We start from the raw sequence: 15213 nt of genomic DNA on the forward strand, positions 1-15213 counted from the left end.
TAACACAGGGAAACACTGAGATAATTTTAAAACTCTACATTGCAATGTAATATAGCTGCAATGCCATTTCATGAAGAATAGCCTAGTGCAAAGAAATGAAAGAATCCTATAATCTGGCCCCACTATTGCTGAACAGTTAGCAAATTGAACATGACATTAGAACTCACTGTTACAAGAAATTACCCCTGCAACAGAATGTCAGACAAATTGAAATGTCAAACAGTAAACCCATTTTTCCTGAGGCATTAAAAAGAATGGTAAAATTTAGATAACATTTTTCTGCTGAATTGTTTTCTACCATCTATAAACTCCACAATAGTAACTAGCAAGCAACATAAATATAATTACTAAGACTATATCTACATAACATACAGTATTGGTCATAATAGCTCTAGGACAATCTCAATATGCACAAATGCGCAAAGGGAGAGCTACATACACAGTAATTCTAAAACAGTCTAAGTTATACTATGTGTGATTACATTACAACTGCATGGGAATATTCATTCCTTTTTTAAGTTACTCACTATAAATTAAAAATAAAAAGTTTGTTTTGTTTTGTTTTTTGGACTACTTGCCCCAGAGGGATGTTTAGTAGGAACTTTCAAAGGCTATACATGAATTCTTTTCCACTGCACAACTTTAGCCACTATGTGACATGAAACCGATAATATGTAAGTAATGTTAGACTATACAAAAATCAATCTTATTAAAAAAAACCACTCTGGGGATGGGAAATCTAACAGTCGGAGGGTCTAATAACAACTAGACACTATCACTCTGTGACTGATGAACACCTCTAGCAAAGATGCACAGAAGGCAAAGGGAGAAAGGGTAACTCACCTCCCTGACTTTCTCAATGGCATTGGTGAAGATGTAGATAATAACGAGCCACTCTTGCATGCTGGGCTGGGGCTGCATCTCCACCAACACGGTGTAAGTGAACAGCATAAGGAATGCCAAGTACACCATCTGTGAGGGGGACATGCATTCCCTGGTCATGAGTGAGAGTCATAGTGGAGGATACCAAGCACACATGGACCCAACTCAACAGAAATCACATGGACTTCAACATAATAACAGGGAAATATAACTGGGACCACCTTCTGATTATTGATGACCTAATATCAAGGAAGGCACAAGAATCCACAGTTCTCTATTCTATGATTCTGTGGAAGGAAGGAAGAGCACTGTTCTCAAATGCATTGAAGTGGGCACTGTCTCATCTTGTTGGCTCCTGATCAGAATTTTCAGAACCCTGCACACTCTGGCATGGACACAGTCAGGCTAACAACAAGCCAAGAGGGAATCGCACTCCTTCTCCTCCATTTAAACAGAAAACGTGTGTCCTAAGGATGCCAAAGGAGCAGTATTGGCAGGAGACTGTTTTCAAATATAGTAAGTTGTGATGTTTATTACTGCTGAGAATTTTATTTTATGGTGATTAAAATATCCTCGTTGATAGAAAAGTATTATCTGATTGTGAATCTTTGTAATTAAAGACTGTTGACATTTTTATCTATAGCACTTAAGCACTCAGCCTAACACATGATAGACAATCAAGAAATGTATGTTTAAGCAGTATGTATATTAAACCTAGATTTCCAGTCTCTTCCAAGAATTAACGTAAACACATACACATAGATAAATGGTGATTAACAGCTTTGTGATCTTATCTAACATTCTCTGTCTTACAATTTCCAGAAGTAGAATAGCTACACACATTTTAAAATGTGACACATATTACTAAGTTGCCAGTCAGACAGGCTTTACCAATTTCTCAATCACCAACAAGGCATGAGACAATGCAGCCCTTCAAGTATCTTCAGAGATGATGCACAGTGCTAGCTGATAAACACATATTACAAATCCCAGATCAAAAGAGAGAAAAGTGCCAGTGTGTGTGTGTGTGTTCATTCTCATGAGAATCATATTATTTTAAACTGAATCCTTATTTATCAAATCTTTTTGAGCTCTACCTAAGTTTGATAAGTCTTCTAAGCTTAGTTCTGCATAGAGAATGGCTGAAATCACCTTTGTCTATACCATATTGGCATATACAATAGGTGGTATTTCAGGCAGGCATAATGGCTTTTACCACTGTCTATGAGTTAAGAAACTTAATAGAGAAGCATATAAGAAAGTTAAGTAAATTCTATACTTCTCTAGATCTGTATTTCATAGTTTTAATATGTTTGATGATCCCGTAGGGACACAATTTAAATAAACTTGTACTGTCAAGCAGATGTTTTTTACATCGTTATCATTGGTTTCATGCTGGCCAGACACCAAAACACTGTAGATATTGGTGGTATTATTTCTCTTTTATTTCTTTCCAAGTTTTAAAAAGATATCCAAAAATGTTTATATTTTTGCTTTTTCATCATAGCATTTACAACAAGACACTGCTTTAATAAAGCACACCAACCATAACCTAGCAATGTAACGGCCATGACTAAAATGCCTGTGCTCACAGCTAATACAGTTCATTGTGGTGGGTATATAGTTGGCTAGTTTGTTCTTTTTCTTAGCTGTTTTCATCATCATTATTGTTGTTGTTGTTCCATTTGCTTAGTTTGCTCCTGTCTCTAAGCTGGAATTTTCTAAGGAAAGAAACACTTGAATACTCTACCCAGTGATGTGACAATGGTTGGGCTTCCCTGGTGGCTCAGCTGGTAAATTATCCACCTGCAATGCAGAAGACCTGGGTTTGATCCCTGGGTTGGTTAAATTCTCTTGATTCTACTATCAGAGTCTCTAGGATTTTGTTGCATATTCACAAAAATGGTAAAACCTGAATCATCTGAATGAAGATTTTCTTTTTGAAAACATAAAATTTATTTTGATCTATGTACTTATTCAATAAGTATATGAAACAAGTGTGTGGATGGGCAAGGAAATATTTTGAAATATAACACATTTACATAAATATCCTCTTATAATGACTTCAAATGTTTTAGAAATATACAACCTTGACCATAACCAATTTAACTATAGATAAGCATTAGAATCCCAAAGAAAGGCAATGTCAAAGAATGCTCAAATTACCACACAATTGCACTCATCTCACACGCTAGTAAAGTCATCCTCAAAATTCTCCAAACCAGGCTTCAGCAATACATGAACTATGAACTTCCAGATGTTCCAGCTGGTTTTAGAAAAGGCAGAGGCACCAGAGATCAAATTGCCAACATCCGCTGGATCATGGAGAAAGCAAGAGAGTTCCAGAAAAACATCTATTTCTGCTTCATTGACTATGCCAAAGCCTTTGACTGTGTGGATCACAATAAACTATAGAAAATTCTGAAAGAGATCGGAATACCAGACCACCTGACCTGCCTCTTGAGAAACCTGTATACAGGTCAGGAAGCAACAGTTAGAACTGGACATAGAACAACAGACTGGTTCCAAATAGGAAAAGGAGTACGTCAAGGCTATATACTGTCACCCTGCTTATTTAACTTACATGCAGAGTACATCATGAGAAACACTGGGCTGGAAGAAGCACAAGCTGGAATCAAGATTGCCGGGAGAAATATCAATAACCTCAGATATGCAGATGACACCACACTTATGGCAGGTGAAGAAGAACTAAAAAGCCTCTTGATGAAAGTGAAAGAGGAGAGTGAAAAAGTTGGCTTAATGCTCAACATTCAGAAAACTAAGACCATGGCATCCGTCCCATCACTTCATGGCAGATAGATGGGGAAACAGTGGAAACAGTGGCTGACTTCATTTTTCTGGGATCCAAAATCACTGCAGACAGTGACTGCAGCAATGAAATTAAAAGATGCTTACTCCTTGGAAGGAAAGTTATGACCAACCTAGACAGCATATTAAAAAGCAGAGACATTACTTTGCCAACAAAGGTCCATCTAGTCAATGCTATGGTTTTTCCAGTGGTCATGTATGGATGTGAGAATTGGACTGTAAAGAAAGCTGATCGCCGAAAAATTGATGCTTTTGAACTGTGGTGTTGGAGAAGACTCTTGAGAGTCCCTTGGACTGCAAGGAGATCCAACCAGTCCATCCTAAAGGAGAGCAGTCCTGGGTGTTCACTGGAAGGACTGATGTTGAAGCTGAAACTCCAGTACTTTGGCCACCTGATGCAAAGAGCTAACTCATTTGAAAAGACCCTGATGCTGGGAAAGATTGAAGGCAGGAGGAGAAGGGGACAACAGAGGATGAGATGGTTGGATGGCATCACCAACTCGATGAACATGGATTTGGGTGGACTCCAGGAGTTGGTGATGGACAGGGAGGCCTGGCGTGTTGTGGTTCATGGGGTCACAAAGAGTCGGACACGACTAAGCGACTGAACTGAAGGATTAGAAAAATAAATACTATTAAATAAATGTAAAAAGCACTCAATATATTTAGTGTATAGTTATTGCTTGCACTATCTCTCCATCCATGACAGATTTAGTATTTGATACAATTCTTCTAAAATGTGTGTTGTTCTCCATATATTTATAAGTATTTGCTACTGAAGACAACAACAACAACAAAAACTTGCATTTTTAGTCTATATTACACAACATTCCTACAAAGAAAAAAATCAATTCAACTACTGACATTTTTGCCCAAGATGGGAAATGAATCCACTCCCATCACTTAATTCTACAACCACTATTATTCATTTTATTGTTCCATAGTTTTAAATGCTTAGTTCCAGCTGTGCTAACTGTAAGCACTCAGAGGAAAAAAATGCTTGTGCCTTCACTCCCAAAAGTAGGAAAGACCTGCCCTCACCTTTTCTTACCTCCCTCCAATCTTCTTTCCTACCTCCTTTGCCAGGCCTCCCACTTTTTCTAAACCACATTTTTATTACAAGTTGGTAAATCAGGCATATCACTATCAACATTATCATTAGCAATTAACCATCCTAAATACTACATATAATTTTTTAAATGAGACCAACCGTATAAAACCAAAACTTGACAATTGGAGCACTGTAGAACTCATAGACTTTCCTGGTCCAAGGAAGGGTTTGGGGCTCACTCTTTAAATCAAAGTGCTGACTTTCATCTGTTTTCTCGTCAGGTCCCCTTTCCAAATCACGGTCTTTCTGTAAAATGAACAAATAATTATTTATTATCAGAGCCTTAACTAAATTACTAACATTTTAAAATATCTAAAATATTATATATCTCATAAATATATAAATATAATAAATATATTAGAAATTAATTGGTCACCCGCCTGCCAAATTACAATCTTAGTCTTGAACAGAAGACAAACTACATGTATTTTATCAATCTTTGACAGGGTAAAGAGAACAGGGCATTTCTGAAAAGCAAGTTGAGTCTCCCATAATCAAATTTAGTCAAACTAAGAGTAGTTCCAAGCATTTTAAAATGGTCCCTCTTCCAGTTCTTTTTAATCTCCTTTATCAGTAATTTTGGAACCTAAGGATATTTATATAAATAAAGTCCTTGTGAAATCAATTAAGTAGAGAATAGAATAGTTTCCATACAAAAGGAGGACAAAATGAATAGAGAATGGTGATACATCTTTCCCAAGTCACATGGAAGTCAGGCTCAGTGTTAGTTTAAGAATTCTGACTTTGACAGCTTTTCCACTCATTAATAACAGAGGTTCTTTACCTGAAGTTCATGAACTCTCTGAGCTTCTGGAGTTCTTTGCACCTGCTGCAATTATATGTACGCATTTGTGTTATACATGCATTTTCTAGGGAAAGCATTTTTCATCAGTTTCTCAAAAGTTATGGGTCAGCCTAAAGGGGTTAACAGTTGTAGGTGGTGAGAAATGAGTATCTGTGTGACAAGGAAGTGGTTGCATGAATGTGATTAACAGAGGTATCTGCTCAGAAGAGCCATTAGGAAAAAAAAAAAAAGAGAAAGAGAAAAGCACTTGCAATTGGTTACTTTTGAGAAGAGGAAACTTAGGGATGATGAAAGAAAAGCAAAAGAGGTATCATCCTACTTCATAGATGTCTGTGTGATTTTAATCTTTTAACAGGAAATGTATCACTTTTGTAATATTATGAAAGTCATATTAAATGAAAAGAAAGGAATGTTCTATGGTGCCTCTCAGACTAGCCTATTTCTTCAACCTATCCACAAAAGATGTCTCTCGAACACCAGACCTGCATGATTACCAAGAATTCCCAAGCCAAGGAATGAATCAAGTTTTGCCTTAATTATCCATGTAATAGCAAGAAAATTTAAATTTTGAGGCCTCAGGCCTCTAGATGGGTTTTCTCAGGGCCTGATTGATAGTTCTGTCATTCATGTAACTTTGAACAGTGGAATCAGAGATGTGATTTAGAAGTACAGGAAATAAGCCAGTTACTAACAGAGTTAAACCAGTCTAGAGTTAAAATGGCTTAGAACTGTGGCTTAGAACTGATTTTAAAAGTCATCATATACTGTGATTTTAATGACATCAGTACCACTTCAGAAAGACTCCAGAAAGCTATTTAAGTAGTGACCTTGTTGTTAAATAACTTCTCTTATTATTATATTATAAAACATTAATTGAGGGCTTCCCTGGCATCTGGTCCCATCACTTCATGGGAAATAGATGGGGAAACAGTGGAAACAGTGTCAGACTTTATTTTTTGGGCTCCAAAATCACTGCAGATGCTGATTGCAGCCAGGAAATTAAAAGACGCTTACTCCTTGGAAGGAAAGTTATGACCAACCTAGATAGCATATTGAAAAACAGAGACATTACTTTGCCAACAAAGGTCCGTCTAGTCAAGGCTATGGTTTTTCCCGTGGTCATGTATGGATGTGAGAGTTGGACTGTGAAGAAAGCTGAGCGCCGAAGAATTGATGCTTTTGAACTGTGGTGCTGGAGAAGACACTTGAGAGTCCCTTGGACTGCAAGGAGATCCAACCAGTCCATTCTAGAGGAGCTCAATCCTGGGTGTTCATTGGAAGGACTAATGCTAAAGCTGAAACTCGCCACCTCATGTGACAAGTTGGACTCACTGGAAAATAGTCTGATGCTGGGAGGGATTGGGGGTGGGAGGAGACGGGGACAACAGAGAATGAGATGGCTGGATGGCATCACCGACTTGATGGACATGTGTTTGAGTGAGTTCCGGGAGTTGGTGATGGACAGGGAGGCCTGGCGTGCTGTGATTCATGGGTTCGCAAAGAGTTGGACACGACTGAGCGACTGAACTGAACTGAACTGACTGGTAGCTCAATGGTAAAGAATCCACCTGCCAACGCAGGAGACACAGGTTCAATCCCTGATCCAGGAAGATCCCACGTGCTGTGGAACAAATAAACCGTGTGCCACAATTACTGAAGCCCCTGTATCCTAGAGCCCATCCTCTACAACAAGAGAGTAGCTCCCACTTGCCGAAACTAGAGAAAAGCCCACACATCAATGAAGACCAAGCACAGCCAAAATAAATAAAATTATTTTAAAAAACACTAATTGAGCCTATCTCTGGGCTGAATTCAAAGACCAAATACCATGGCATGTATATGAAGTTCTTGATGTTGTATCTGATTATGATACAAATAAAATACACAAGATCATCTGCCAAGAGTTGTGGCTGGAAAGCAGAGTGCTGGAAAAACACCTGTGTTGGAAAGATTGTTCAAGAGTGAATATTTCCACCAGGATTTGAGGAGATGATGACATGCTCTCCAGTTAGGGTGATTCAGAGTGAAGTTTCTTAAAATGTGACCTGGTTTAAAGATAGTTCTTGGCCATGTGCTCTTATCAGAGAGAAAGATTTTGCAGCCATAAGGCATGAAATAGAACTCCCAATGAGGAAAAATGTGAAAGAAGGCTGTATTGTTAGCTTGAGACCATATAAAATCAAACATGTATATGTGAATGTCTCACATATAAAGATTGCCTTCTATTTCTAATAAGGTTAGGCCAGCACTACATTTCTTTTCGTTCCTTAAAAAAAAAAAAAGGAAACGGTCTAAACTTAGTAAACATATAATCTAACCAGTACAATCACAATTACGACAACTTGCAAAGCCCAGTTTTGCAACAGAGAATTTCTCACACATACTGTAAAGGTTAGAATGTACCTGCCATCTTGTACTCTGAGAACCCGAAACAGAACTATCAGGCTTAGAAAAGAAGGGAAGGGAAGGAAGGAAGAATAGAATAGGAACACATATATCCAAAGAGTCATGATAGTCAAAATATTTAATAACTAATCTGGTTAACTGATCTGGCATTATCAACCAGAACGGATGCTCAACCAATCACAACAGATGCCAACCATACAAACTATAATTAATTCTTTTTCATTTAACATTTATCAAAGATGTTTTCAACATTATAACAAATACCTCATAAGTACAAAAGCCCATCAGACAAGATACTACCTAAAGATGCCTCACTGAAATATTAAGTACCAGAAAAGATGTTTACTACACTTCATAGTCCATCTAGTCAAAGGTATGGTTTTTCCAGTAGTCATGTATGGATGTGAGAGTTGAACTACAAAGAAAGCTGAGCACCGAAGAATTGATGCTTTTGAACTGTGGTGTTGGAGAAGACTCTTGAGAGACCCTTGAACAGCAAGATCAAGCCACTCCATCCTAAAGGAAATCAGTCCTGAATATTCATTGGAAGCTGAAGCTGAAACTCTAACATTTTAGCCACCTGATGTGAAGAATTGATTCATTTGAAAAGACCCTGATGCTGGGAAAGACTGAAGGCATGAGGAGAAGGGGACGACAGAGGATGAGATGGTTGGATGGCATCACTGACTCAATGGACATGAGTTTGAGTAAACTCCTGGAGTTGGTGATGGACATGGAGGCCTGGCGTGCTGCAGTCCATGGGGTCACAAAGAGTTGGACACAACTGAGTGACTGAACTGAACACCTCATAGTAAATGGCAACTTCATCAGCAATGATCCAAGTTGAAACATAAAATTCAAAAAATGGATGTGCAGACCGCATATTGGAGGCTCTTCAGCAAAGATGAGTTGCTAGGGAACCAGATCAAGTTACCCATGAAAGAGTACACATTTGGGAACTCAAGTAAAACTATCCAAACTCATTGGATATAACAGGTAAAAAAACTGCGGCATGAAGTTCACAAGCAAAAGTGATCTTCACAGCACAAGTGAAGATCAGAGCAAATTCTAAACCAGCATTTTATAAATACTTTGAAGGCTATGAGACATCCCTTATTATAGCTTTTGAGAAACAATAAGTCTATTTGTTCCACTAGTTACAAAGGAAAATGAAATATTAAGCAGCTACCTAGATATAATAGAGTTTTTGATTTTAGCAGAAATAGGATATTTTGCTTAATCATATATGGAGGTTAACCAGAACTATCATATATAGTATACCTGACCATACTACAGTATGATTAAAATTGTTAAATAGTTTGTAATAAATAAGCTATGCGTCTGGGTATGTTTGTGTGCAGTTCAGGTCATGAAAACTTAGTTCACCATGATATCGTACTAACCTGACAAGAACTTTCTTTGAGAGAGCTGGTGTCCTGGTCACCATTATACCATGTAAAGTCCTGGGACTGTGGGACATGTGACATCTCCGCTTTGCTTTTAAACTCCAATGTCAAAATGGCAGGTGGGAAAAGAATACTGATGATGATCTTCAAAAGAGGAGAACAAAGCAGGTAGTTGAGGGTTATACAAGACACGCATATGACCCAAATAAAGTCAAGATTTGGGTGTATAGGAAATATCAGATCCATCCCCAATTAAGTGGATACCCTGATTGTATACATATTTTCTGACTTAAGAATTCCAATACCAGAAGTGTCTCCCTCAGAAACACTCATGAATCCAAGCATATGTATAGGGATGTTCATTGCAGGGCTATCTGTAATGGCACAAAAATTCGTGTCAACCTAAATGTCCAACTAAGCAACTGAGCATAAAAGTCCATCTATAGAAGGATAGCTGACGTGGAACAACCTAACAGTGGAATTCAGTCAGCCCATCATATATGTGGGCTTTGCATCCACAGATGTAACCAACTGTGGATTAAAAATATTAAGGGGCTGGTGTACTGGGATGAACCAAAGGGATGGGATGGGAGGGAGGTGGGTTCAAGATGGGGAACACATGTACACCCGGGGCAGATTCATGTCAATGTATGGCAAAACCAATACAATAATCTAAAGTGATTAGCCTCCAATTAAAACAAATAAATTAAAAAAGAAAAAAGAATTCAGACAGTTCCAAAAAGCAAACTTGAATTTGGAGCACTCTGTCCCTGGTGGCTCAGGCAGTAAAGAATCCGCCTGTGATGCAGGATCCTCAGGTTCAAACCCTGAGTCGGAAAGATCCCCTAGAGAAGGAAATAGCAACCCATTCTTGCCTGGAAATCCCAAGGACAAGAGGGCTGCAGTCCATGGGGTTGTAAAAGAGTCACGACTTAGCGACTAAACAACAACAACTAGCAGGAAGCTGCTGTAATCATAGGGAACTCAACCTGGCACTCTGGGATGACCTAGAGAAGTGGCATGGTGGCGGCAGGGGGTGCTTTAAGAGGGAGGGGATTTGCATTAACGTGTGGCAGAGACCACCACAACATTGTAAAGCAATTATCCTCTAATTAGAAAAAGAAAACTAGAGGCAGGGCACTGAGAAGTCTTCTTTTTCAATGAGCATATTGCTTGAATAATTCTTTAAAGCCACTAAGTAGTTATTATCACATAAAATACTCTAAAATTTATTTATATTATAAATCAATAATGTAAAAACATACCAAGTCCCTCTGTTTACATCCATCTCCCATCACACATATATTTTCTCTGCCAGTAAAACCCACAGAAGGTATAACTCTAGACATCCAAAGTTTTCACTCTATTGCTATCATTCATGAATTTATTTATAGTCTATTCAACTTGTATGGCCTTTCAGGGTAAAGAGCTTGGATTTACTCAATTCTGTGAGAATCATCTTGGTGAACATTATCTCTTTCAAGCTAAAATTAAGCCCCAGTATTCTGGGATTCAGTGAATGAAAATAAGATTACCCTGACTCTATACCATTCATGATTAAATAAACTAAAGTCATGCCCTTGTCAATTTCTTTTTTTTTTTTTTTCATGCTGAAATTACTTTTTGTTGTTTTGTTTTAAAGCCTGATCTCCTGTGGAAGTTCTCTGGACTTGTCCCAGTTCTGGCAGGGATTGGTTTGTCTGTGTTTTGTTTTCTTTTCAGATGTTGAACCCAAAATACATGCAATCTTCTAGGTATGGAAACATCATAGTTATCAAATACAATGATAATACAGCACTAATTAAGTCCTAATCTACTTCCTGAAAAGCTCCACATTCTGTTGCCATTGACCATTGCAGAACAATCAGCTCGTGAAACAATGTTCAATGATACCAACATCCCATTTCCAAGGAAGGGTTTGGAGTCTATTCCCTAAAAGCATTTATATGAGCTTTCCTTTCCACATAAAACTCTACAAGGTCTTCCTCCAGTCTTCATCCACTTGGAACTAGTCATTTTACAATTATTTATGGAAGTGTTCCCAAAACTTACAAGCCAAGCACTGATAAATTAGGATCCAGGCATGGAGAACAATATGGTTTACTGCAAGTCAGAGATTTTAAGTAGCTAATTCAGTCTTCTTTGTCAGCTCATCATGTTTGGGGGCAAAACATTTAGTCTTACTTCACTTAAGTCTCTTTGTTAATATAAAAATAAAGTATACGAGGAGCAGAAAGTTATTATGTTCTCAGGAATAAGGGTTTCTAATTTCTAATTCAAGATGAAAGATAAGGCTACACTATAATGAAATACAAAAATTTGGATACAGTGGTGTGAACAAATGTGTTTGAGGGCAGCTTTACAAAATAGCCATTTATTTCCTGAAACATTACATTAGATGAGCACAACCAATTGCTAATTTTATTTAGTTTATCATTGGTTAGCATCCTTAAGCTGTGAAAATTTTCAGTAAAAAGCCTCATTTACTTCTGTTATAATTATCAGGGGCAGTGGTGAATAATCATAATGAAATCTTACTTATGTCTGTACATGCTTTTAACTTCCAACCACTTTCTCATGAGTATGCCTTTGCAATGGCACAATTATGCCCATTTTTAAAAAGAAACCATAGGAGTGGGAGATAAAGTAGTTGTCAGAGGTTTCACTGTGAAGATCTCTGCTCATCTGTGAGAATCAAAAATTATATTAATAATTGGTTTTTCTGAAAGTACTCTTTTGGAACAAGGGACAAATGAAAAGAGTACAGACCTCCAGACTAAACTATTAATAACATTAAACTCTATAAAACAAGTAGATATACCTTTAACCAAGAGTTTTTCCTCATTTTCAGACGCCCCATCCACATATCAGTTAGTAGCATTTGGGTACAAGTATGTGAAACAAAGGGCCTCAATCCTCCAGAAACAGCCAGCTTCAAACAGGTAGAATTGCTCCAGTTCTTGAGTTCGTAGGTCAACAGTTTCATGGCCATTCTTTCATTCTGTTTGAATGCCTTCTCCAACACATCCAGGGCAAGCTGGCCAAACTGTCTGCAATGACACAGCGGTGAGCGGTAAATATAAAGGCAGGCCAGAGTCCCAGAAATGTTCAGAAAGGTTCCATATGAGACTCAGAAAAGACCAAGAGAAAAGAGGGAATAGTAAAATGCAGAAGCTACTTTAAAAGGGACTGCTGCTCAGAAAATGGATTGTTCTCCCTTTCTTGAAGGAACAGAACTAGTGGGTTTTCACCAAGAGTCCCTGAGCTATTCCTGAGGAGAAGTGACTCCACACCACAAAACAAGCTATGTATGGCTCCCTCATAGATCCTAATGAAGACTTTTTGCCAGAAAAGACTATTCAAAATCAAACTAGCATTTAAGGGAAAACTGTGGAAACCCCTCACTCCTATTTTTTTTTTTTAAGACTTTACAAAATACACAGATGACTTAAGTAAGAAGCTAGACCTGGAGACACCCCGAGGTGATCTTCTGGGAGGTTGTTTTCTCTAAAAAGTAGACACTGTCATTCTCTGAAAATTTTTAAAATAAAAATTATAAATTCGTTTCTATTAACTAACTCTAGCTTCCCTTCTCTCCCTACTACCATCATCCATTCAGTTCAGTTCAGTTCAGTTCAGTCGCTCAGTCGTGTCCGACTCTCCGCGACCCCATGAATCACAGCAAGCCACCATTAGTAAATAAAAAATACCAAAACATTCCTAACTTTTCTATTTTCCATCATCACTCTCTGGCATTTAATACATAATATTTTTACCTGTTTTCCTGCATGAGAGGTACTTAAAGTAAACAACAATTTTTAATATAACTTAGTATCAAAGAGTTTGATAGTCAGGAGGGACTTCCAAAATCATTCATTGAACATTTTATAGTTTAAAGTCCCAGGACTTCCCTGGCAGTCCAGTGGTTAAGAATCCAAACTTCCACTGCAGGAAGCACAGGTTCTGTCCCTGGTTGAGGAGCTAAGATCCCACATGCCATGTGGTGAGGCCAAAAAAATTTTTTAAATAAAAAAAAGAAACTAACGTCCCACAATCTGGGCAAGTCATTTGACGATTAGTAAAGAGCTGGCCCCAGGACAAGAACCCAAGTCTCCTGAACTAAGGGCCACCTCTCTTTCCTTTAGTGGTCCTTAAAATATCTTAAGACTTCGGCTTGCCATTGCCTTCTCCGCTTATCTACGGAAGAGTCCGTGAAATGCACCACTGTAAGTCCACTCCTCTTATAAGTTCTAGGGTGTGGAACATAAACATTTCTAACCATTCTAAGAAGTGTCAGTGTTAAGTATGAGATGAAGGGAGAACTCCTACTTTGAGTAATTTTTCAGTTCTTCAGAGGCATCATCAACCATGTTGCTCTCCTTGGCTTCCCGGGCCATTGCTCGGTAGAGGATACAAGCAATCACTGCTTTGACCGTGGCCTCCTCACCATGCTGCCAGAAGAACATGGCCATCTTCTGCCTTTTCATTAGCACAGCCCACACCAGCAGGTCGTTATAAGGATAAATAAAGCCAGGAGAATCAGGGTCATCTGATATATTTTGTTCTTCTTTTGACTTCTTCCTTGATTTATGAAGGGCTACAGACTTTTCCTGTTAGAATATAAAATAGGAATGGGTGTCCAAATACTCAGATGCATGATGTTCTACCTGACAAAAGACATTGAGTATCTCATAAATATTTTTAAAATCACTGAAAAAGGATGGAAATAATAATAGAACTTTATAGCTTTTGTGACCCTATGAACTATAGCCAGCCAGGCTCCTCTGTCCATGGGATTTCCCAGGCAAGAATACTGGCATTGGTTGCCATTTCCTTCTCCAGGGGATCTTCCTGACCCAAGGATAGAACCCAGGTCTCCTGCATTGGCAGGTGGATTCTTTACCACTGAGCCACCAGGCAAGTCCTATAAAATAGGAATGGGTGTCCAAATACTCAGATGCATGATGTTCTACCTGACAAAAGACACTGAGCATCTTATAAATATTTTTAAAATCATTGAAAAAAGGATAGAAATAATAAAAGAATTTTATAAATCAGAAACCAAAACTTTGGTCTTTTATTAACCTATTTCTTGTTATATCAAATAGTTTCAGGGTTGCTAGGCTAAGATACCTTAAGTCCACTTAAGTCAACACATCTTAAAACTTAACACAGCTTAATACAATATAAAACAACTTAATAGAGTCTATACCTTTAGAAAAGTCACTAACTATACAACAGTTTTCAATTTCTCAAGGAAATGGGCTGAAATTACATATAAGACAAATGAGAACTATTAAAAAAAAAAAAAAACTCTAACCTTACCTTACAAATAGATCCACTATCTTCTTTTTAGTAAAATCACACTAGTGTTGCCAACATTCTTACAAATAGATTGGTTTTAATTCTGATCTCCTTTATTCTGGCTATATTTCCATAGTGATGGTAATAAGTAATAATGAAATACCATTTTATACCTGGTTAAACCCACTCTTTACAACTCATGTCAAAAACCATTCGCTAAAGCCCCACAGTCTTCTATGTCACTCTGCAAGTATCTCTAGTTCAATGCTCATCACACTGCACTGAGGTTACTTCTCTGGGAGGGCAGGACCATTTCTTAGTCATCAATATATATCTTCTCCAGCCCACCTGCATCTCAAATTCAACCAAGAGCGCAAAATAACACCTGGCAAATGATCAGATTCAACAATTATTCTTTTTTTAATTAAAGGAGATCAGAGCAAAAATTGTAATAAGCTTCTTCTATAAGT

The 15213-nt window shown here is 37.9% G+C and overlaps 1 protein-coding gene across 4 annotated transcripts in view; it reads right to left on the minus strand.

Annotated features, from left to right (window-relative positions):
• The window catches only part of TRPM6 (transient receptor potential cation channel subfamily M member 6), a 154416-nt gene that overhangs the window by 52773 nt on the left and 86430 nt on the right, over nucleotides 1-15213 (minus strand). For 3 of the 4 annotated variants that reach the window (XM_055426893.2, XM_055426891.2, XM_055426892.2), the window contains exons 16-20: nucleotides 13769-14049; nucleotides 12261-12489; nucleotides 9437-9583; nucleotides 4922-5068; nucleotides 844-972 (exon numbers count right to left, since the gene is read on the minus strand). In XM_055426893.2, the coding sequence (XP_055282868.2) occupies nucleotides 844-972; nucleotides 4922-5068; nucleotides 9437-9583; nucleotides 12261-12489; nucleotides 13769-14049 (933 nt within the window). The remainder of the gene's footprint in view (nucleotides 1-843; nucleotides 973-4921; nucleotides 5069-9436; nucleotides 9584-12260; nucleotides 12490-13768; nucleotides 14050-15213) is intronic. The other variant, XM_055426894.2, reaches the window with a different exon arrangement.

The sequence above is a fragment of the Moschus berezovskii genome, chromosome 7 (assembly GCF_049115385.1).
Source record: "Moschus berezovskii isolate FMDL1 chromosome 7, NW_MosBer_1.0, whole genome shotgun sequence".
NCBI lineage: Eukaryota > Metazoa > Chordata > Mammalia > Artiodactyla > Moschidae > Moschus > Moschus berezovskii.